Source organism: Boleophthalmus pectinirostris, unplaced genomic scaffold (genome assembly GCF_026225935.1).
Source record: "Boleophthalmus pectinirostris isolate CB_2022bp ecotype Guang Dong unplaced genomic scaffold, ASM2622593v1 HiC_scaffold_290, whole genome shotgun sequence".
Lineage (NCBI taxonomy): Eukaryota > Metazoa > Chordata > Actinopteri > Gobiiformes > Gobiidae > Boleophthalmus > Boleophthalmus pectinirostris.
In genome coordinates this window covers 1-25,000 of record NW_026571295.1, presented here as the reverse complement: position 1 = coordinate 25,000, position 25,000 = coordinate 1, and the positions used below count along the sequence as shown (strand labels likewise).

The 25,000-nt window shown below is 37.2% G+C and overlaps 1 protein-coding gene across 3 annotated transcripts; it reads right to left on the bottom strand.

Moving 5' to 3' along the window:
• Nucleotides 1-7,655: 7,655 nt before the first annotated feature.
• LOC110163735 (feline leukemia virus subgroup C receptor-related protein 2-like) lies at nt 7,656-23,098 on the bottom strand. Of its 3 annotated transcripts, XM_055160044.1 has the most exons (11): nt 22,095-23,092; nt 19,598-19,739; nt 15,370-15,510; nt 14,503-14,570; nt 14,059-14,162; nt 12,576-12,686; nt 11,072-11,177; nt 10,704-10,815; nt 9,875-9,930; nt 9,164-9,329; nt 7,656-8,133 (listed from the first exon to the last, which is right to left on the bottom strand). In XM_055160044.1, exons 1-10 carry the CDS (start codon nt 22,686-22,688, stop codon nt 9,237-9,239), a joined length of 1,527 nt encoding a protein of 508 aa, XP_055016019.1. In that variant the 5' UTR covers nt 22,689-23,092; the 3' UTR covers nt 7,656-8,133; nt 9,164-9,236. The 3 variants fall into 3 exon arrangements, with proteins under 3 accessions (XP_055016019.1, XP_055016020.1, XP_055016021.1); XM_055160045.1 differs by lacking the exon at nt 9,164-9,329 and having other exon boundaries at nt 22,095-23,096; XM_055160046.1 differs by lacking the exons at nt 7,656-8,133; nt 9,164-9,329; nt 9,875-9,930 and adding an exon at nt 9,959-10,310 and having other exon boundaries at nt 22,095-23,098.
• Nucleotides 23,099-25,000: the final 1,902 nt, after the last annotated feature.

Sequence of the window (25,000 nt, the reverse complement as noted above, 5' to 3'; positions counted from 1 at the left end):
AGCCGGGGTTTTCATATCGCCATAACCAGAGTCAGATGGAGGGGAGGCATCAGTAGCTCACACAAGGGAACAGTGAGAGATCAGGACATGAGAGGGTTACACTAGGGAAGGAGGAACTGGATACTTTTAGTCATGTATTTTTCACATCAACGTTAATATATTGTGTTACTAAACTGGCAGCCCACTTAGTACTAAAGTTCAAGCTGGAACTTGTCAGTATAGCAGTAGTATTAATAGTAGTAGTAGCAGCAGCAGTAGAAATAATAAAATAAGTATTCGTTCTATAAAGTTAGTTCTGTATTGGTAACAGTAGTAGTGTCAATGTAAGTACTAGCTTCAGTTTTTTAATGTAGCAGCACATTCATTTAAATACTCTTTTCAACTCTAAGGCATTCACCTAAAATGAAACAGCAGTTGCTGGTCAGAATTGAACAAGAATTAAAAAAATCCATCCCACAGTGACACCATAGACTGCAGCTATCTCCTCTGTGTCTCCATCAGGGGTGGACCTCTGCTCTTCCAATTAAACAGCATTCAGATCACTTTTCACTGGGAACCCTCTTGCCGAAGGGCCCCATAGGCTTCAAGAAAAACTCTAATTTCCTCACAAATCCTGTGCAACAATATTAGTTTAAATCCAGAAAAGCACTTTACGTCACCCCCAGAGAAGCCAACACGGCCATGAGTGACGGAAATCCTGTAGAAAAGGAATTCAACACCTAATCCAGGAGGCAAGGGAGAGAGCATGGAGTTTAATTCAGACAAACAACTTCCAAAACTTAAAAATGGGAAATGATAAACAGCAGAATAATATGTGCATAATAAGTGCAACAAACGAAGCTGTTTTACAAAAGTGTGTTTTTGTTACAAATAAAATTCCCCCCAATAGTTTTAATTAATAAAAAAAAATCTGGAGGTATGACAAGGTCAACCGATTTCTACTTTGGTTAAACAACTAAACACAAAGTAAACTCAAAAAGAAAAAAATTTAAAAAGTTATCAGTGAAGTTCAGGAATAAAATACAGTGTTACTCATTGTGCTAGTTCCAAGCCTGTTTAAATGAGAGTATTGCATTTGGACCAAGTCCTGAACCTAACCAATATTCCCAATCGCTGATGGCAAAGACCTAGAATAGAAAACAGCAAACTCCAAGGGAAAGTCTGTAGAAAAAAGGAGCAAAATGCTGCAGTACTTCTTGTTTAGCTGAGAGGGAATAAATTTCCCCCTAGTGGGCCAATAAATTTGAACTTTGAATTGTGATTTTAGTGGACTCAGCATTGACCACTCACTGATCCAGAAGCTGTAACAATAAAAGGCATCATCTTTCTGTGTGAACAAATCTGTTGCATCACTTTGTAGTTTCGTAATCACTAATGTAAAGGAGCCAAAATCTTGCACTGGCTAATTAGTGGCTGGGAAAAATATAATATGAGAAGTACATATAAATGTCAACTACAAGGAGGATACATGGGAAATTACGGCAAATCTGACCTTTTGAACCAATTCTTATTGTAGGTTAAAATACATGTGAAACCGAAGGGAAATCTCCTAATGTGAGCGCTTACTGTATGTAAATGCAGGGTGTGGAAGAAAACTGTCTTTTTGATGAATTTTTACAGTCAAACTTGGGCTTCAGAGGCGCTGAGTTCAGTAGTTGACCTAACCAAGCCAGCATTACAAACTCTCATAAGCTTTGTAAAACGATCATAATTCACTTAGCTGGCTGATTGGATGACTGATGCAACTTCCCTTTTTTACCTCATGACTCATTTTAACTCAGAGCAGCCACTCTGCAAATCTGAAATACTTTGCACTCAATCCTAACTTATCCGACCAAGTTTAACTCTGTATTTCTGAAACTCACATCAACTGCCCAGGTGACAATATTGCTTCCAATACAACATCAAAATAGGATCTTGGGTATTTTCCAGTTCCTGTTCTGCTCTGGCTCAGGCCTAAATAAATAAAGCTCTCTTTACTGAGCGACCCTGGGCTCTCTGTGTATAAATACAAGGCCTTCATGTGTGTTTTTTTTAACAATACAGCATAATCAAAATAGCACCACAATAAAATAAAACCCAAAGCAAATTTTCATGCTAATCCATTGAACTGCTAAGAAGCCATGCATGTAATTTTGCTCACCTTACAATGAAGGGGTCCAGTTTTTAGTCCTAGTTTGAGGACAGCAGGCTGATGAGAGAAATCAAGACTCTTCTCTCCAGACCCTTCCTGTAGCTCCTTTGGGAAAAGTGATCTCCTGGCCTTTTAAGAAAAAAAAAAAATCATATATAGATATATTTAAATATTTTAGTTTTGCTTGAATTTTTCACATGACATTATTTATACACTTACAGGTGTTTCATTGTTAAAAAAAATACTTTGAAAAAGATGCATTCTCCCAGTGATAGTGGATCCACATCCACAGATCTGACTTGGCCAGGTGCTTGTCTTCATGGAGCTAGACAAGTTGAATACCACACTCACAAAAGCATTAACATCTATGTAGACAAGCAGGCGGTAGACCTCCCACTACAAATACTATATAGGGCACATTTAAAGTCATAATGTTGTGAGTACTTGTGTAACAGTGTAACATGGAGTACTGATATAGAGCATCTCTTCCATGGTTTGTTACTATTAAAGTCCATAAACATGGGTGTATTAAAGAGTTGTAGTTTTCACTTGAGTGTCACATATGGTCAAACGCTTGAGCCCCATCCACAGCAGCTGAGTGTGCTCTGCAGTCACAAACAGGGCGTGTGTAAGAAACTGTACTTTTATCTTCATCCTGACACAGATTGTTGGCTTACGAAATCCATTTTTCTTGTGACCTCAGTGAGTTTTGGTGGATCAAAGTGGACTGGACAAAATATGTCCATAGTGACATAGAATTGAGAAAATTCATATTGGAAAAGTACTTCAAACAATGTAATCTTGTAGTGAGAGATTAAATTGGAAATAAATATAACTTATATTACTTTGTAAACATTTTAGCATGCAAATATGACAGTGCTGATGTTCTTTGACTTTACTGATGGGCTTTCACAAAGTAACACATTTACAATCAATACTGAATGAACTGATTGACGGTGTATTCAGTTCAGTGAGCCTTTAAAATATGGTTAATGCTAATGGATATGGAAGGTTTTTGCTAGGGCAGTTCCTAAATCTATCTTCTATTTGTTGTCTCATTAACAAGTCACACCTAAACAAGTTGATTTATTAAATGTTTGCGCCACATTTTTGAAGATGGGTTAAAAAAATAAAGAAATAAAGTTTAGGATCATTGATTGATCCTAAACGATTGATTGTGGGCACCTTTCTGTCAGAAAGAGTGTGAGGTGGTGATTAAAGCCAGGCCTGCTGCTTGGACACCTCTGGGCTGGATTTTCCAAGAGCAAGTGACTTGGCGCCGAGGATCCTGGGTATTTTCCAGCTCCTTCTCTGCTCTGGCACAGGCCTAAATAACAAAGCTCTCTTTACTGAGGGACCCTGGGCTCTCTGTGTACAAGTACAAGGCCTTCATGTGTGTACTTTTACATGACCAGTCGCTACAGGGTTAACGAGCAGAGTGCAGACCCACTGACCTGCAGCTGCCTCTCACACATACTGTATGATCTGATTTGGTTTGAAGTACAACAACGTCACTTACACCCTTTTCTTTTCTTAAGCTTCTTCTGAACACAACTTATTCAACACAGTAGGAATGTATCATCAAGCATGGTATGTATACACTACCAGTCAAACATCAAATACACCATCTCATTCAGTGTTTTCTATGTCTTCGCATACAGAAGAGATCAAATATATGACATAAGATATATGGAAATATGTAGCTAAGAAGAAAAGTTGAATAACTAATAAATATATATTAAATATATATTTTTATATTCAAATACTTGAAGTAGCTACTTTTTGCTTTGACGAACAATATTTGGAAAAAAAAATCTTGACTTGACTACAAAATTATTACAAAATGTAGACAGTAGAAAAAATAAGGAAAAAAAACATGTGTCTAAACTTTCGACTGGTAGTGTATGTATGTATTATTAGTACAATATTATTATTGAGAGGCATATTAGGTGGTTTATGTATTTAATGACAGTGAAAAAATGTAGCATCACTGCACTTTAAAGAGCAACAAATCTTACAGCATGTAGTTACTATTGTCATTGTAACTGTGGTAAAAAGATACACTCAGCAAAGTGGCCTACATAATATCTGTGCAATATCATCTAATATTCAATGCAGAACATATCATGAAACTGTAAAATAATAATGCTACAAATTCCAAATATTTATTTATGAAATTACTTGTACTTGATGACACATTTTCTAACTTTTCTCCACTGGTTTAGGTTGGGGCGGGCATGAAAAGTTGGAGAAAACTCATCATCACATGTAAAAGCTTGTAGGGCCTTTATGAGAGAATGTATGGACCCAGCTCTGCACATGTGATTGTGTGTGTTTGTCTAATTGCATCATAGAGTGCGCTGGGAGCTGTGCGGCTGGTGAAACGTCCATTGATGGTGAGTGTGTGTGGAAGTATGTTTATTTAACTACTGAGCAGGTTAATCTGGAGCTCAGAGCCAGTGCCAAAGCCCACAAACCTTAAAGTCTCTGATCCTCCTGCCAGCTCCCAAAGCAGAACACCTCCATCTCCAGCCCGGGGCGCTCCTCCGACTAAAGGTAAATCAAAGACACTCGCATCAATACTGCACTTGTCATAAAACACAGTAAAAAGTTCCATATGGGCCTGTACTCATTACAATGTGTCTGTGACAGGAAGCAGTGGCCCTCTCACCTCCAAATGCCCGGGCTCTTTTACGGCTGCTGAGGTGTGGAGGTGTGCTGCAAAAGCCAAAACAGTAGCTGAAGAAAATGAAGTGATTTTTCCATTTTAATACTAGGTTAAACCGCTTTCCGCTGAACAATAAAATGCTAAACAATAGAGGAAATGAGTCCAAAAGAGCTGTAGCTAACCAACGCAAATACAACATAACATGACACACTTTGAGGACTAATAGGTCCTAATAGCCATAGGTTAGTGTGAAATAACAGTTAACAATAAAGCCAGAATGACTGTAAATTGTTAATATTGCTTAATTAAAATATTTGTGGATTACATTGTTCACAGAAATGACCTAGATTATCAGGTCATGCCACTTTTTTGTGAGAAAATTTTTAGAATATCAATTGTGCAAGTGCAGAATAACTGATAAATAAAACTATTTGCAATAATTAGAAGTTGATTCTGTTTGTTGTCTCAAGATTACAAAATTGGACTTCTCTTCAGAAGCCCTCTTGCACTGAATAATTCAAGATAGAATAAGGCAAATGAAAGGAAAAAAACAAACAAAAAACATGAATTATGGCTGTGAGAGATGCCTTTATCTTCTCCGTTGAGTGTTGTGAAATACATCAGTGGTACCTAGCACAGCTCTTGGCTCCAGTCCAACAGTAAATATTCTCAATAAGTTCAGAGGGCCCCTCCCTCCTGCAGTCTATCTGTGCATAATGTGTTTTTACACAAAGAGCAGTCCCACAACACAATAAATGACTATCTGACAGACCTTTACCGCACGGACACAAATGTGGAGACATGTGATTTCAGTCTGAAATAATAGTACTTAAAGGTGCAGTAGCCAGCGATTTCAGTGGTTTTAAAAAGGAACAACAATCACAACTGAACCTGTGCTGACAGTGTTTTAAATTGCCGGACATTGTAGTGCTCACAGAGCTGCAGAGGCGGCATAGCACTGATTCATGATTGGCTGCAGGTGCTGGGGTTCAGGCAGTGAGGATTCAGAACACAGAAATCTGGTTTTAGTCATAAGAACTGGCAACCCAAATAAGAGACTCTTGGAAGGCTCATTCTGCTTTCTGATTGGATAATTGTAATTTGAGAACCAAACTCATCATACAGTCCCAAGATAATTTGTTGTTATTTGTTTCAATTTCTAAACTCATGCATGAAACCTACTATCCACAGAACAGAATTCACCAACTGCAGATTGCGCCTGGTCGTGGTCATTAAACTAAATATAGTGCTTCTGCTGGTCTGTGGTGGAGGATGGATCGGTGGGAGATAGGATCAGCCGCACTAAGAGAAATGACGCACTTCACTGTAATGCAGAGGCCAAGCCAGCACATTATGAATACTACTAACCCACAGGCAAAACCAGTACTGTGCTCAGAGGCTCAGGTCAGCAGGGCTGTGGAGATGGAGGCTGTGAGTGTTTGAATACAGCTTGTTATACGACATGAGTTAGGAGGTCATGAGCTGAGAAAGTGCAGTGTTTGTTTGGCAAGAATTACAGCTACATGGAAAAATTATAAAACAAAAACAAAATATAAAAATGGCATCATACTCTTAACGGTCCTATATTACACGAGTGACTCTTGTGAGCTTTAAGCCATGTCATAATGTTGTTGCCTCATTTTGTTTTGTTCACACATGTCTGAGTAACCCTTTATTTTTAGTCTACATCTCCAAAGCTCAAAATGCTCTGTTCTACCTTATGATGTCATCAAGACTTTTCAAGTCAGTAGTTCCTTTTACCTTTAGTTCACGCAAGATTCTCAATACTTGGGCTGAAATCATCCAAATGATTCTACTGAAGATGTACGGAGTTTGAAAATACAGTGGAGCACTTCCTGCATTACCACATGACATCACAAGGTGGAACACAGTGTTTTGTTTGAAAGATGAACTCAGCCTAAATATGCAGGTTTGTGTGTTAAAAATGTGCAAATGAAATTAAACACCACTCCAGTTGTTTGATGAGTAAACATTTTAACAGAGATCAGTAATTGGTGTACTATGGGCCCTTTAAGTATACATATAACATGTCATTAATAGTAGGCCTGTATTGCCTATAGGGCCCAGTGCACCTACGTATGTGACATGTATGGATAATTGGATGGATGAAAACACAACCTTTGTTATCACTGAGGAGACCCATAGCTCGCACAAATAGTGAGACATAAAGGAGGGTATCATAATATATAAATACTATTTCCATTTTGTAATAAGCTGGAGAGTAAGCCTCTGTAACTTAAAAGTTTACTTGATTTACCTGAGCTGATGGCCACCGAAATGCTGAAAACAAGTCTTAGAGAAGAACTTTCGGCACCAAGAAAAATAAAAACTAATAGTTTGGCCACTAGCGGCCATCTTTGTGCTCAAGATCAGTCATTATGGCGGCAAAAAACAATGAGCTCATCAAAGAGTCAGTCAGATGGGAAATGCTCAGAATACTGGAGCAGAACCAGCGTGACCTCACCGCGCAAACGTCCACAGAGCGTTTATCTGTGCGCTGTGCCAACGGAGCGCAATCAGGACCGGGTCTTACGCAATTCACACACTTTATCCAAGAAAGAAAAAGAAAATTAGATCAACAATAGAAGCGCTTCTTCAGGTTATTCTGTATGTAACACAACATCACCCCTATGTGGTCAAAGAGTGAATTACAAAAGGATGGCCGTGGGACAAACCAAATGCTATTTGGTGGGACGCTGAAACAGACTCAAGAAATGTCTATGGGATCAAACAAAGAACTTACATTTATTACAGGGTAATAAAAGCCTTTTAAAAGGCCTGGAGCTTCCAGAAAATTGGGGGGAAGAAAGAACAAGAATGAGAAACAACAGCTTGATGGTGCCAAACACTTTTAATGTTATCTTGGATACATGTAAGTGTTAGCTTACATTTATTTTACATAATTAAAACATTTGAGGTTAAAACTTAATGAAACTTATTAAAATCAGTGTTTCACTTTTGTACATGATCATCAGAAAAGTGGCAACCTCGTTTCTCGGATTTCTTTACATATTACATTTTATACATTTATTATTTTAAATATTTCACAGATTTGGTTCAGACTTCCAGCATTGCATTATTAGTAAAAATACACAAATATTAAGTTGAAAAAAAAATCTATTTGCTGAATTTGATCCTGTAATAAATAACTTGTATAATGTTTATGTTAAATCAGTGGGTGGAGTTGAAGTGTCTCCTGATGCACTTTTCTTGTAACAGGAAGATCAACACGTGAACTGTTCGTTTAAAACTTTTCTTCTCTGAGGATTATTTGTGATGGAGCACTAGTGTTCAGGCAATCAGGAGTTTCCTGGGGATCAAAAAAGAAAATTTTATTTTAAGCCATCAAATATACACAAATTAGACATAATATTATGACCACTAAAGTGAAATGGGTTGCAAAGGTTAGTGCCCATATTACAGTATTTTCTGATCTATGTTATAATGCCGTTTCCTCACAAACATACCTAGATGTACATTTTATTTCATACACACATGTTTAACACTCAAACCCTGCATAAGTTGAATTCTTCTCTCATACAGAAAACACTATGTTCCACTTTTGATGTCATGTGGTAATACTGGAAGTGCTGGACTGGGTTCTTAAACTCCATACACCTTCACTTGAATCATCTGGATAATTTCAGTCCTGGAATTGCCAATCTCTACTAAACAAAAGGTAAAAGGTAGCTGTTCTCTTGAAAACTACTGTTTCATGGCATCACAAGATGAAACAGATCATTTTGAACTTTGGAGATGTAGACAGACTAATAATAAAAGGTTACTCATACACATGTGAATGACACAAAACACAACTCCAGGTATGTTTTTGATGAGGTAACAAGCTTCCATCATGACTAAAAGTTCACAAGAGTCAATTTTATGTAATACAGGACATTTAAGGGAACAAACAAATGTAATCCTTAAATTAGAGTTATTCCATATTTATAAGCAAGGAAAATTGTTATGTTATGTTATGTTAGAAATTTAGTCAGTTTGAGCCAACTAGGTGAATGATAATAGGGCTTTGATACTGCAAGGTCATAATGTTATGTCTGACAGATGAATGTGATAAATAAGGGTAAATATAGGTTAAAATCCTAGATAGGAACATGCAGTTAATATACAGTAAAGTTAGTAGCATGCATTTTACTATTAGGAAAGAGCACAGAGGAGGGGTATTAATTGTATATATATATTGTTTTTTGGGTTTTTTTCAAAGAGTTTTGAATTTTAATTAGCAATAAAAATCACAAGGCTATGTATAGCGTAAATGATGAAAGCTTAAAAATCATAAAAGAAAGAAATAGATGTTTGATTGACAGCAGCAGTGCTCCTACCTTCACACAGTGATGTGTTCAGCAAAGATTTGAGTTTATTTGTTTGTTTTTTGGAAGTGGATAGGTTTAGAGATTATTCTTGAGAGGGAGGAGGGGGTGGAGTCTGCGTCTGGTCTGTGATTAGGGCTGTGGCTCCATAGTCTTGTCCCGCCATCTGCCCTCCCGCCTAAAACAACAGCTACTGATCACTCACATGCCATGCCACTCTGGAGGGACGGTCCAGTGTCCAGTGGGTTAGTTAGAGTGTTGAGTGTTAGTATACATACCATTTTAATCACTCAAGATAGAGATTTGCCTCATGATCACAATATTGGATTAATCAAAAACAAATCAATGGCCAACAACTTTGTTGAAGTTAAATCATATGAATAGTTCAGTTTTAAAAGGCGAATCACATCTACAGATTCTGCACACCCAGAATTCATTCAATCATTTACTTCATTTAGTTCTGTGAAAAATATAAAATATTGTTGTGTTGCATAACCATTGTATTACTACAGTGTATTAAAAATACTTACATATACTAAAATTAAAATATAGTGTCTGTATTTAGAATTGAACTACTGAAATAAACAGATTTTTATATATCCCAGTTATGACATTACTACATTTACTGAGGGCAAATTAACTATTCCACTATTGAAACATGTTTATAAAAACTAATCAAAGAGAACTGTTTGGTAGTGAAAGATAAGCTTTGAGCCAGCTCACCATCGCTACAGCAGTCTTGTTTGCATTTTGTCTGCGAAGATCAGACTTGATGAAACCTACAAAAAAGCAAATTAAAAAAGTCTCTAACATTTATGTTCTGAATAACACAGCAAGTAACACAGCTCCAAAATGTTAGTTAACCTGCTTCAGTTTAAACTATAAACTTTATAGCCACTTAAACCTTTCTCTGCAGTAGCTAAGGTCAACCAACAGATGGCTCTGTTGTACAAATAAACAGTTCAATTTTGTTACCCACTTATATCTAAATATACTTATATCTAAATTATATTGGATTGTCCATTCATTAACAGCCCATTTTCAACTGACAACATAAAAAATGTAATTAATCCATGACCTGATTGAATGCTGATTGTGTCTTTTTAAGAGTGATGAATGCTTTTCTCTAGAAAGCAGTTTTTCACTGGTGTTTTTGAAGCTGAGTAAGCAGAAAACAGTGAGTCAGTTAAATGACCTTTGTCACCACAAAAGTCTCATCAAAACTTGTGTTTCCTTGTGAACAAAGTTTAGTGCTTCAGTGAGTAATGAACTTTTAAAAAGTTAAAGATTGGACATAATAGGTTCAAGTAGTTTTCCTAGAGGGTCAAGAGCTACTGTGTGAAAATATTATATTTTAACAATGGAAAGAAAAAAAATAATTGCTGCTTCTCTCATGTTTGTATAGTATGGGGGTGTAAGTTACAAAATACACATTAATCCGCTTTCAGTAACTCAGGGATGGCCTTTTACTATCTCCACTACAAAATAGGAAACTCCCTGAAATTGCATTTTTCTTATGTAGAAAAAGAACAGATATTTTTCAAATCCTCACCAGTCATTACTGTGCCAATCAGAAGAAACACGGAGAGGAAGATGTTTCCGGCCAGTGTACCATACCCGTCAATGATCTTGCCCTGGCAGATGGTGAAAATAATGCCAAATACCTGGACGTGAAATATGTGGTTAGTGTAGTCCATCAAACAAACACATACAAGCAAAGTTTCAGTGTTTTGCATTAAATCACTTCCAGATCAGAGCTGTAGTTTTTCCATAATACACATGCTTACAGTTGCAATCACAACATTCAGAAAATGTGTAGCAGACCATATTCTGAAGTGCGGTTGATGTATTCAGTTTGTTTTTATATACACATTTATAAATTATGTTAAGCTCTGGTGACTAATTATCTTTTAAATGTACCTGTGCAGAGCAGTTGAGGAGGCCTGACGATGTGCCCTCACACTCTGGGTAGGTCAGCTCCACTGCAAACTCAAAGCCCAAAGGCAAGTATCCAGTCATGAAGAAACTGGAAAAACAAAAACATAAAATGTCACAACAGAGCAACCTAAATAACCTGGGGCGTCTTAAGCACTTAATGAGTAATAAAATGATTCAAGACTGACTTGTTATTCTAGTCAATACAAAAACACCTTACAGAAAACCAAACCTTAACCTGTTTTGAAGGGTGTTTCTAGGAATATTTTTTCTCTTATGAAAATAAGTAATTGAGTTGATCGAGCAGTTTTAGGATAAAACACGGGGCGGTTCAAACTACCATTAATTATATAGCGAGATAATATATACATTTATATAGGCAAAACTCTAGCAAAGGCAGTGTCCTATCCAGTCTGAGCACGACTCAAGGAGCTGCTCAACCTGCACCACAAGGAAGCGCTAAATATAGCCCTTTCGTGTATATATATATATATATATATATATATATATATATATATATATATATATATATATACAGTGTTTATTTACATATATGGTATATAGTGGGTGAAATTATTCACTGGAAGCAAAGATAAAATGGAAGAATCATTAAATTAAATGGCATTCAATCCAAAAAATAGATGACGCATTAGCCAAATTGTGGAAAACAAAAAGTGGGTCAAATTGGAGTCTAATGGTGCTGGCAGATCTGACCTTTGTGCACATTTGTAGAACTCCAAGTTATACATTATCTATAAATACACTGATATAGTGTATGATCACTTTAAAGAGGGTCAACTTGAGTCATGTTCATATTTCATACATGTCATGTACATAAATTATGTTATATCCCATAGTGAGAAAAGGTATTCAACACATGAAGAAAGGGAGGTGCATAAAGGCAGAGAAAGCACAGCTGCACAGTCAGGGCTATTAAACGGAAGTGGAAAGAAAATTACCAAAATCTACTAGAACATCCTGATGGTGAAGTTTAGCAGAGAGAACATAAAACAAACAGCCAAGGAAGTTCTAATAATGTATTCAGAGAAAATTGGAGAGAAAGAATGTCTCAAGAACCATACCAATGAAACGTCATGTTTTGTGCGGAAGAATGGGCCAAAATCGCATAGTCTTTTTCTACAAAGTATAAGATTTTAAAGTGTTCAGTGCTTTTTACATTGGATATTTTCATCTTTATATAATTTATGGTCTAATTTTTTTGCATAATTTCTTTCTTTTCTCACTAGGGGTGGAATGAGACACAATTTTCAAGAGACAAGATGAGACACAATAAAAGAATAGGTTATTTTGATATAATTCATAATAATCAGTTTAATAGCCATTTTGGCCATATTTTTCTTACCAGTATCTCAATAGAACCATTGGAATATTTTTAGAGAAAGGCATGTCCGATGCCATTTGTATCTGTTGTATATGGGGCAAAAGATCCACACTAGTAAATTTTATTTAAAAAATTTAAAGACTTTACCCAAGGGATCCAGCGGTGATAAAGACCACCCAAAGGTGCCCCAGGCTGAGGGTGGCAGCATATACAATCATCCCAACCAGAGACATGAAGTACACAGCAAGAGTAGTCTGCCTAAAATCACACACAAAACCACAAACTATTATGAACATTACAAAAAATATACATAATATTCTGTACATTATAAAAAGACAAAATTTTTAGGGCAGATTCAACACAAATATAGCAACTATTGCAATTTGCTCTCTCAAAAAAGGCCAAGCCAAAGCAACGTTCGTTAAAATGTGTGTATTTATTCAGCACACACCTATGTTAAATGGACAAGCAAAAAATACGTATTTTATAATGTTGTCAATCCTTTGTGTGTGTGTGAATGTGTGTAGAAAGCCAATAATAAACTTCAATTCCGGCAATAAACAAGCTGTTGATGTGCTGACCTTAATCCAGCTGGAAAAGTCTAACCTAAACCAACATTCCTCAAACAAGTGTCGAGATCTCAAATCACAGAAAACTGCTAAAAGTGAAATCTGACCATTGAAATTATGTTTGTGAGGAACTGTTTATTTTAAAAGGACATTACAGGGAGCAAGAAATTTAAACTATACCAGTTTACACATCAATATTAAGTGAAGAAAATAAACATTTTGCTGCATATAAACCAGGAGGAAGTAAAATGTAAATGCAACTTGTGATTAAAGGTGCACTATGTACTATTGTTTCTATAGATATGTCACTTCTCTGCTTCAAATGTTCCAAAATGTGACATTAAACAGATCTACTTTGCATTTATAGTGGGTTTATTGCTCAAAAATAATTAGAAAAATAGCTATTCTAACTCTCAACAGATCTGACCAGTAACTTAGACTAGTTTGGTCTCCATGGTGATAGAAAGGATTTAATGCCATACTGTAAAATATTTCAGACAAACCAATAACAGCTACATGGAGAAAAGCATTTGATGGACCCTCCACCAGAAAAGTGACATGATGCATGATTTAAATCAGGTCAAATCATAATTTTATCTGAATGGGTTATTTTTGTTGTTTTGTAATTTTTTCACTACTCAAATCGACTTTATTTCTAGAGAACTTTAAAAACAACACAGTCAACCAAAGAGCTGTACACAAATTAAATCGAATACATAAGAAAGAGTGATTAATGTCAACCCTCAAACTGAGTTAAAGTTAAGGTGAACTATTGCTACAACATTTAAAATATATGAATACATCTTCTGTCCTTAAATGATCTAAAACCCCATTGTAGTGTCTTGTAGCAACAATGTACACTAAACATGCTTTCATCTATACAGCTACACTGAATGGGTGGGTGTGGACATTAGCTCCCTGGACAGAAGAACAATCAGAAGGTCAAAAGTGTCACAGATCTAGCACCTAAAAAAACACTGTCCAATCTCCAAAACAAACACACAACTACTGTGACAGGAAACATATGTGATCCTCAGATGCTATACTCAAATGTGTCTTACTTGTATGTTTTGGTTCGATCCAGCCACACTCCACAGATGAGGGACCCCACCATTCCTGCGATGATGATTGTAAGGCCTATTCTCCCAGCATTCACCTCTTCTCCCTGAGAGTCAAAACAACACAGATTAGGCAAATGTGATGAAACATATATGCTATAATTTATAACTAATGACGATACAATAGAATTATATCTGGTTAAAGGCACAGCGGGAGTAGGGTGGACATGGTACAGAGGTATTTAATGCCATTGTACTTTTTACTATTTGTATATAGACTGTTTCATGCTAAATGTTTTGTATGTCTCAGGGACAGCAGATGGAAACTGGCTTTAAGAGCTACAGTTTGGTATAAAGCATCTCTTCACTGTTTGCTTGATTAATGCTCCTGTACATGGGCCCTGTAAACTAAGTTAAAGAATAATAACAAATACAGTTAAGACTCACAGGATAGTGTTCAATGATCATTCGGTTCAGCAGGGTGCCGACTGCATAGAAACAACCCACATTCAAGCCTGGAAATAAACAAACAGACAGCTTTGGATCAGAGGTGAAGGATATACATTGTATTGTACAAAGTTTAACAATAGAGTTTGGCTTAGAAGTGTACATGTCCTTAGGTGAACATTTCTTTCTTTTTTTAAGATTTTAGTTGAGTCAACCCTGAGGCTAAGTTTCCAAAACAAGAAACCAAGGACTTCTATAAAAGGATAAGGCTGCACTAAATACCTTTTCACAGTGTTACTTAAACAGCTATGCTGCGGGACTTAAAGTAGAGTGCAAAAATTTGGGTCAGCTTAAAGATTTGAAGAAGTGATTTCACTGCTCAACATCTAATATATATTCAAAAAAAAAAAATTTAAGATTACAGAAATATCTCTAAGCAAATATACTTTAGTTTACCTATCCCTCTGACAGCCATTTCAAAAGCACTCCACCAGTGTCACTAAACAAGTAGGTGTCATGTCTGTTGCTGGGATATCGAACACTTGTGTGAGACTTGACAGAGGCGGGTACAGGTAAAGGTCTCTTGTAAATCTAAAAGCGTGTGAATTTTTAGCAGCTGTACACAAAGTAATAACAGAGACATAAACAATCCATACAGTGAAATTAATACAATATGTTTTGAAAGAAAAAAATGTTATACTGATTGAACACATGAGTTTTATTAGTCCATGGATGAACTTTGGACCCTTCTATGACACATACACACATGTGTTCATGCCATGTGTGCATTGGTGTTTTGTACTGGGGAATTTCCCCAGAACTAGTCAGTTGTTCAGGTTGGGATGCAGAGTGCATGTATTGATGTACCATAGGTGATGATGAGGAGGACAAACGGCTTGTTACGAAGTAGTCTCAAGACGGAGGCGGTGTAGGAGTACTGCTCTGGGGGGATACTCCGGGCCACGGCCTGTGACTGGGTAGGAGGCAATGTGGGGCGCTCCTGGAACACTGGAAAAAAAAAAGAGAAACAATATTCAGATGGAGAATACTTGTGAAGAAATTATTGTGATTCAATAATATTTGTGACATTTGTGACATTTGTTCATCCTGCAAGACTGTTGGGCAGTAATTAGTTACAAAGTAGGGTATTACCATAATTAGTGTTGGGGAGTAACGGATTACATGTACCGCCATTACGTAATCAGAGTACAAATTATGAGTAACTGTATTCGGTTACAGTTACTGTTTCAATGAGTGGTAATTGGATTACAGTTACTTTGCTGAAATAAGTGGATTACAAGGCGGCATTTTCCTGTTTTCACATTTTGTGCTACATCCCATTATTTATTTTTTAATTTTGGTAATTCCACTCATTGCTGGAACCCCAACCAGAACGTGGCAATAAGAGCAATGTAAACGTCATGTTAACGTTGGCGGCGTCAGTCACACATTGGACGCGGTCAAAGAGCCAGTAGAACAGAGGCAGCAGTGCACAGGTAAAAACACATTTGTGTCTTGGAAATTCTTCTCCCGACGTGAGATATAAAAAAAAATAACAAATATAAAATCGCCTACAAGTTAAATGTCAAACCGGAGCTACTGGCACTGGTGAAAACAACCTGCGTAGGCTCATGATAACTGCAGTACTGTCCTATAGTGACCTGCCACACGAGGGGACACGCACACAAACACACACAAACACACACAAACACAAACACACACAAACACAAACACACACCTTCATCATCGTCATCAACCTGAGAACGCACGGACCACGTCTCCTTCCGTGCACCGTTTTCTCGCGTACGCTGCGTAGACCGCGCTTCCTCCTGTGAGCCTCTAAACCAGAACTAACACCAAGACTAAAACCGGGACTAACCCAGTCCAGGACTAAACCAGGACTAAACCAGGTCTAAACCAGGACTAAACCAGGCCTAATCCAGGACTAAACCAGAACTAAACCAGAACTAAACCAGGTCTAAAATTAGGACTAAACCAGGACTAAACCAGGACTAAACCAGGTCTTAAACCAGGTCTAAAATCAGGACTAAAACCAGGATTAAAACCAGGACTAAACCAGGTCTAAACAATATGACACCTAACAGTAGGTTGGACATCATTTAAGGTGATCTCATATAAAAATTATTTCTCTATCAATAATATTTTTTAATATGGTTAAGGAAAGACTGAGCTTGTTATTGTCTTTTGGGAGACAAAACATCTTATGTTAACATCCTAGTCCTAATCCTAATAGAGCCTAGTCTTTGCTTCTCTACAGCAAACAGTTGCTTATTCATGGAGACTTTGGGTCAACATACAATTTGAAGAGAACAAACAAGAATTTTCAGGATGTCATTGCTACATTCATGTCCTTTTAAAAATCATGACAATATCAAGTAATCCAAAGTATTCAGATTACATTACTCACTTTAAGTAATTTAATGGATTACATTACAAACTACATTTTGGGGTATGTAATCTGTAATCTGTAGAGGAATACATTTAAAAGTAACCTTCCCAACACTGACCATAATCATATTACTTTTTAGTAATGCAGTAATGTAACTAGTTACAATTGAGTTAATTGGTTTAGTAACTTGTAGTTACTTTTTCTGTGACAAAAATTTGTGCTATCCATTAGAACTGTGTCGTAAAACAGTAAAAAGATGAACAGGAGCACAGAAAGTCCTCCTCTGGTGTCAAACACAGATCAGCTCTGGACCAAAACAACACAAATATTGGTTTAATAATTGTGACCAACGTCCACTGCTTAATATTGGGTTCTATAACAGGAAGTGAAAAATTCAAGCTGGTTCCTGAGCTGTAGTTTTTTTTTTGTTTTTGTTTTTTTTTCAAAGTAACTCATAGTAAATCACTTTTGAAATAAAGTAATCAGAGTAGCAATTATATTACTATTAACAGTTACTTTTGCAAAGTAATCTGACCAACACTGTACTGCATTATTATATTGCAGTTGTTAGTCTAAAGATCTGTTATGGTTATGAAAAAACTATATTGCATGTTATCATACTGTGTGCAATTACGCACATAATCAATATAAAAATGCCACGAGTACACACTTGAGTCATAGAAGGGGTAAAGTACAAAGAACAGTCAGTTTTTGTCAGAAGGTACAATTTTCTCCAAAATAAATGTTTATGTTTATTTCCAGTGACCTTCAAGATTTTAATACAGCAACAGAGCTTAGCGCCTTGAGTCTAGAACTACAGATTCTTATATGTACTATAGTACTGACACATGTCTGAACAATGTCTTTGGAATCTATTAGGGACTTAGTTTCGGACTGGATCATCATAATCCCTCTGTAACAATGGACCTCAAACTATGGTGCAGGCATCACTAGTGGTCTAACACAGGTTATTTTACAGCTACTTTATATTGTATTTAATTGCAGAGGTTTGAAGCATGTTTAGTCTTCGCATTATCTAATAATACTGCAGCAAATGATTATAAAATTATATAATGAAGTGATAGTTTTATTACATTTTGGATTCATATTGCATAATCCATATATTACATGAAATTCTGATTTTGTCCTTTTCTAGTTTTTACAGATTCTCTTGAGTTCCAGTTTAGGCACATTGTAAGCTCAGAGTTGTTTCTTAGGATAAAAGTTTGTAAATTCTTACTGATCTGTCATTATACAATGTCATTTTTATCCAAATAAAGCAGGGTTTGTTACATCAACTGTCTAAAGGGCAGCAACCACCACACTTTTTACACGCAACAGTGGGACTCTGTCTGCCCCGTTGACTCATAGGTCTGTAGCAGCAGCACAGATGGGCCGGCCAGCAGGACAAGCCTCACACATGACACCTGGCAAGAGCGTGTCTGAGGGTGTGTGCTTGGAGTGGATTTGTCATAGGCTCAAACTACTGCTGCAGAGATGTGTAAAGTACGGCACACGCTTTCCACAAACCTCCAAGACATGTCCAATATAGAGCAGATCATTTATAACAAGTCTCTTATTTTTACAACATAATAGAGTACACAATTACTGATAAAGGCTGAGCTGAGTGTGAATAGTGGTCATAGCCTTACTATGGAATGCCCTCACAAGCTTCCTTTGTAATTCTGAATGCATAACTTTTTAGCACAAGCCCACGAGCCCTCCCCCACAACACAACAGCTTTTTCATTAAGCCATTTTTACCGGCAGTGATTATCTATATCCCTTCAGTTTAACAAAAATACTAATGCAGTTTCTGTAACTAGTTTTTCATGAATTGTCAAATGCCTTCACTAACAAAATGAAGTGTTTCCTTCTACTGCATCTACACAAACATTAACAACAAAATTAACAACTAAAATTTTTTCCGTTGTATGAGCTAATGTTATCTTGCTTGGAAATGCTGTTTATGTCAATTGTAAACTAGACAACAATTCTGTAAAATATTGCTGATTAGATTCGTTATCTTGTGACTTGCTTCCTAACTTGCCTTGCACAATAGTATCCTTTCTGTCATTCTTAGACTGTGGGAGCGACTGGATCAAAATGTCCAGGTCAGCACTTTTGGCAGTCTACTCAAAGGGACTATTTTGTTCATTCATTCATTCTCTCAAAAAGGTTGTGATAATGGACATTAAAATCCTGTTGACAGAACCAAGGCCATATAACAATTACTTCAGGGTAGGAAGAGATCTGGATTTGATTGGTGTGTCACAAAAAAATCTTGTAAGGCCTGTACTGACTGATGTCTTATATTATTATATTTATGATATTGGTGGAAAATAAACTGAATAGAGCTGTGTCAACTAAAGAAATTCTTGGTTAAGTAAAGACGTCCTGCTGATCGATTAAGAAGGGCCAAAGTTCTCAAAACTATTATGTATCCCTGTGTACTGTATCAGACCCAAACTGCACTCAAGATTACAACTAGACAAGAGTTCATACAAAAATAACAACTATTTATTTATATACAGATTTTACTTGAAAATCATGAGTTTAATCATCCTTTACATAAAAATACCAAAAAATACCAAAAACATCAATCGATTAATCGACTAAATATTTAAAGGCCTACAGCCCTAAAACTGAAACCAATTTTTGTTTTTAAGTTGAGATGAGTTCATACCAAAGATGACGAGTACAAAGAGCAGAGTGGCCACGCCTGCAGTGATGTAAAACATTATGCTGATGTAGCGAGCCAGCTCCTCCTTGTCTTCAACATTGGGGACAAGAATGGGCGGCACCAGGAATCCAATGGCAATACCCAACTGTAAAACAAAATATAATTAAATAGTAACAACAACACTGGATTGCATTCAGTTAAACCTGGTGGCAATGTAGGCCACTGGGTTAATTATAATTTAAAGTGCCAAATTGCAATAATGATTACCCAATTAATAAACACAACCAATTCAAATATGGAGAACATGCTCTAATATTTTAAAAGAACATGCTAAATTTTGATTTGACCTTATGAAGTGGTAAACTGTAGCGGTAATGGTACACAATGAAAGCAGATACTACAGTATCGCATTGTATTACATTTAACTTACTCTAGGGACAATATGCTGTGTGCCAACTTTCTGATCAGCTACAGTAGACATTCAAGCTATTGTTTATTGTTTTTATAGTATTTCCACAAATATGAGCAGCCATCTTAACCTGATTATAGACTGCAGCCCAAGAGTAATGTAATCCTTTAGTTCATTGGCATCTGACTGAGCCTTGAATAAGCTACAAGCACCAGTTGAAAGTTGAAAGATTACTGCATGAGCCTTGGGCAGATATAAGAACCACATACTGACAACATGTTTGAAGTTACTATGAACACACCTGATTTCCAAGAACTCCAATACAACAGGCAGTTGAAACTTCCTTGTCTCCAAACCAAACTGATGCGATGTATGAGGGGATACCAAGAATAAAAACCACAGCAACCGAGCAAATAAACTGCCCAAAAAATGTAACAGCAAAATAGTCTGGACGAGCGCTACCTACTTTGATCCAAGCACCAATGCAGTTAAAAGCAGCACCAACAAGGACAACTTCTCGGATTCCTCTATTGTCCATAAGCCAGAGGACGGGTAAAATGAGAGGTACGTAGGTGAGAAGATAGATGAGAGACAGCCAGTCAATAGCAAGGGCATCAACACTGTAAAAGTGCATGAAAATATTACTGATAATGCCATACTCAAGCCACATAAAGCTATTGCAAGCTGACAGGAGGCAAAAGAGGAAAAGCATGAACCAACGGCGATGGTAGAGTTTAGTTTTAGCCTTGGAAACAAGCTGGGTCAAATCACCATTAATAGACTCAATATCCAAATGAGAGCCAATAGCCAGTGGTCCGGGGCTCCATTCAAGAGAAGCAAGACCAGGAGCGTTGTCCCAAGTTGCCTTGGTCTTTAAGTCCTTTCCGCCGAGTTGTGAATTTGCATAGTTGCCATTCAAGTTAGTGTTTCGTGGCATTTTGACTGTCCCAAAGTGAGGAAGAATAGGAGTAAAGCGAAGATCAAGCCCGAGCAATAGTTTAACAGTGGCGTGGTCCGAACTACTCTACCAATGAAGTAACAAAAGGCTGATGCTACATTCCCAGCTACATGTAATGCCATTGAGACACCAGTCTGCTCTGTCCTTCTACTTATGTTAGTCTGCAGCAGTATGAAGTGTTTTGCAAAGACTGCTATGAGTAAATATTAATTTTGTGTCAAGTGAAAAGCTTACTTATAAACAGTAGTTTGAATTCATGGTGGTAGATATGTCAAGACTGCAGCTAATGTTCATCGTGAAGTCCTACACAGAGTACTAGTATACTAGGTCAATAGTTATTCAAAGGTGTTGTGTAACTTTTCCTAACCATGTTAGAATTTAGTTTTTCATTGGATTTCTTTGAATACTCCACTGTCTGCAAATAATATAGTGCACTAGATGACTTGCTCAAGTGGAGGGTCACCTGCCTCTCTAGGTAGATAAGTTTAATGCCATATTGAGCAACATTACTTTAAAAATGAACAATGATTTTCAGCTCTTTCCATCTGTACCTGGTCCTAAAGAATCAAACTAAGTGCTTTTAAAAACAGCTCTATTAGAGAAGCTGTTTGTTTGCCAAATAAAATGTAAATTGGACATGAATTGTTAAATTGCACCTTTATATCTTTATATGTATTACTTTATGGACATCTGTAATGTTTTAGTTTTACTTTCTTTTTAATTGTTTTATCATGTTTTGTGTTTGTGATTTGTGTGGCTTATGTAAACCAGCTCCAGCTGCAAAGTAGTTCTACCTATGGGTATAAATAAAGTTACATGAACCTAAAAGCAATAGAATCTCTATGGACACAAGCAGGTGGCATTAAAATGTGCACCAGAAAATGTGCACATTTCATAAAATAGTCATCTGGGTCATATATACAATATCCCCATATTCCAATATTATCGACTGCCAATATAACAGAATATTTAATATAGTTAAGGCCAAAGTTGGAATGTGCGTAATTACGCAGACGTGCACTTTATAACTGCCCGTGTGAACGGTCGCATTGGTCAGTCGAACTAAGTTAAAAACAAGGCCATTACAGGTAAGGAGTGATGAAGTGGATGGAGATTTAACATGCACCATTTACCTGATTCCCAAACACTCCGATGGAGCAGGCAGTAGACACCTCGCGTGAACCAAACCACACGGAGGCGATTCTGGAGGGCATCCCCAGAATGAACACCTGAGCGAAGGAGCAGCAGAACTGTCCGACGAATGTGACTACAAACAGGTTTGGTTTAACACTCAGGACCTTGACCCACGTGCCGACACAGTTCAGGGCTGTAGCCACCAGTGCGATGACCCGAAGACCTTTCTTGTCCAGCAGCCAGGTGACAGGGAAGATGAAAGGAATGTAAGTAAGCATATAGATCATGGACATCCAGTCTATTGTAAAGGCGTCCACGCTGTAGAAGTACATGAAGATGTTGCTGATGATGCCGTATTGTATCCATTGAAAGGAGTTGCAGAGGGAGTAGCTGCTGAAGAGACACACTATGAGCCAACGCCGCTTGTACAGTCGGGTCGGTGGCAAGGGCACGTCACTGAACAACTGCTTCTCGTCCCGGGCACACTGCTCCGTGCCATTCTCTCCTTCTGCTGCTTTAGAGAGTCTCCCCAAATCCACCTCTTTCTGGGCGCCATTCACTTTACTGTCCTCAAACACCTCCTTTTCACTCATAATCCCTTAAAAACTTTGACTTCTTCTTTAAATCAACTTGAAATTGACAATGGCTCGCCACAATTGCAAAAATGTTCCGCTTTATTACGCATTAGCTCTAGCACTGCTTCTTGCCTCCTCGTATTGACAGCGTAAACTGAACCTCAAACTCTGATAGCTTAGTTCCACTTTTAACTCTTGGTAAGGCCCTACACTCCACTATTTCATTTCCTGTCGTCTTGTCGGTCATTCAACTGAACTTTGCTTTAAAGTCCTTCGTTGCATTTCTTTAACAGCCTGTCCCCTTTTTCCCTGAACACATTCTGTACGCACGGACTGGTACCAACACGTGTGTCGTCCTGACCCAGGATCCCCTGTTCGGAAACTCCTCTGAAAAAGTCGGGCAAACAAAACTATGGGGCGGGCCCAGGGCGGAGTTACAGAGTGAACTATGCCTGCAAACGTTTCATAGGCTACTGTCTCTACATGTGAGATTCCAGGCATTATAGAGATAGGATTTTGAACCTCAAATGAGATTTTATTTATAAAATAAAATATGCTTACTACAGTTTGGGTAATTTAAAGTTAAATCAAACAACCCCTGCAAACTGAAACTGACATTATGACTGTAATTGTTTTATTATTATATTATTCCTAAATAACATACGTTAACAGGATTTAAGCACAATGCCAATAGACAAGTTATTGCTGTACAAAAAGTGTCCTAAACTACCAAAGAAAGTAGGCAACTTGCTGTGCTGTTCAACACCGCCACCTAGAGACTGCATACAGATAACATCTACAGCAGTTGTAGTCTTTATCAAATACAGAACAGGCACCCACGCCCTGTCTGCTGGTGACAAGAAATAAAAGACAAGGTCAAGATTAGGCGCAAGGCTTCACATTTAATAAATAGACAATAATGTATCTCTTGTACAATCACTATTCAGATAGCGCAATAAAATTGGTCAGCTCTCTCTCCATGTTTTGGTCATGTCAACCTTTGTACATTCTGTTTGTCAAACAATCACATCTGTCAGTGGCTCCTGAGCAAAAATACATAAAATGACTCCAAAAACAAGACAGCATTAGAAAAAAGTTGTATAACACTAGTAAATCGCTGCTTACAAAAATACTCTCTCTTCATTAACATACAATAATTGGTCTCATATGTCCCTTTGTAAACATAGACTGGCACTCCATAATACAATCACAAATCATAAAGACATAGAAGAGCAGAAGCAAAATAAATAGTGAATTTCACCCTGTTACAGTTTGCTGTCATTGACTCGTATAGACAGTATGTTGTAAGTACAGCTCTGGTCTTGTCGCTCCATTGAGGTTATAAGTTGGGGTCAGAGTTGAAAGGTCAGTGCTGGTAGTGTGACACGGCGATGTGCTGGTGGTAGGAGCCATGATGGGCAGGGTAGATGAGGTCAGGGGTCGTTGGGGTCAGGCCCTTACACAGAGGCTCGTGACTGCTCAGCACAGATGACAGATACTTGGCTTCTTCAGTCAGCTGTTTCACCTCCTTCCTCAGAGCATCATTTTCTTTCTCCAAGTTCTCGCTCTCCTGAAGAAGAATTTGATAGTAATTCAAAACTGGTATTTTTTGTTTGTATTTGAGAAAATTTAATTATGAGATTATTTTTATTTTACCTAAACATTTATTTTAACAATAAAATGCATTAACAACATGTTCCCTCCCAACTTATTTCATAGTTGCCCTGTCTACAAGTGACAAGTGTCTACAAGAGCTTTATGTTGACAATATGAAACAACTTGTGTTTTTTGAATGGCTCCTTCAGATATGATTTAGTTTTTCATATGTTTATGTGTATCCCTTGAAAATATCAGATTTTGTGCAAGATGTAAGGCTTTGTCAGCAGTGTACAACTCAAATGATAAAATAGATGTTATATCCCCAATAGTGGAGTTATGTTTTGTTTCTTTCACATAAGTTTAACACACAAACCCTGCTTAATTTTTCTCTCAAACAGAAAACAGTCTGTTCCATCCAACTTGTGATGTCATGTGGTGCTACAGGAAGTGCTCTACTGTGTTTTAAACTCCATAGACCTTCACTAAAATCATTTGGATCATTTCAGCCCTGGAACTGCCTGTCTCTGTTCAACAAAAGTTAAAAGGCAGCTCTTAACTTGAAAACTACCACGACATTACATCACACGAGCATTTTGAACTTTTGAGATGTAGACAGACTAAAGGATTACTCAGACATGTGTAAATGTAACAAAACACAACTCCAGGTATGTTTTTGATGAGGAAACAACATGCTAACATGGTTTAAACTCATAAGAGTCAATTTTGTGTAA

Excerpts from the sequence above, each read along its gene's own strand:
- LOC110163735 (XM_055160044.1), bottom strand. The coding sequence starts at position 22,688 with ATGAGTGAAAAGGAGGTGTTTGAGGACAGTAAAGTGAATGGCGCCCAG. Across the intron at positions 14,571-15,369 it reads CCTCCTCATCATCACCTATG|GCTTGAATGTGGGTTGTTTC; the intron begins GTACATCAATAC and ends GTTTATTTCCAG. Across the intron at positions 9,931-10,703 it reads GATTGGCACAGTAATGACTG|GTTTCATCAAGTCTGATCTT; the intron begins GTGAGGATTTGA and ends GCTTTTTTGTAG.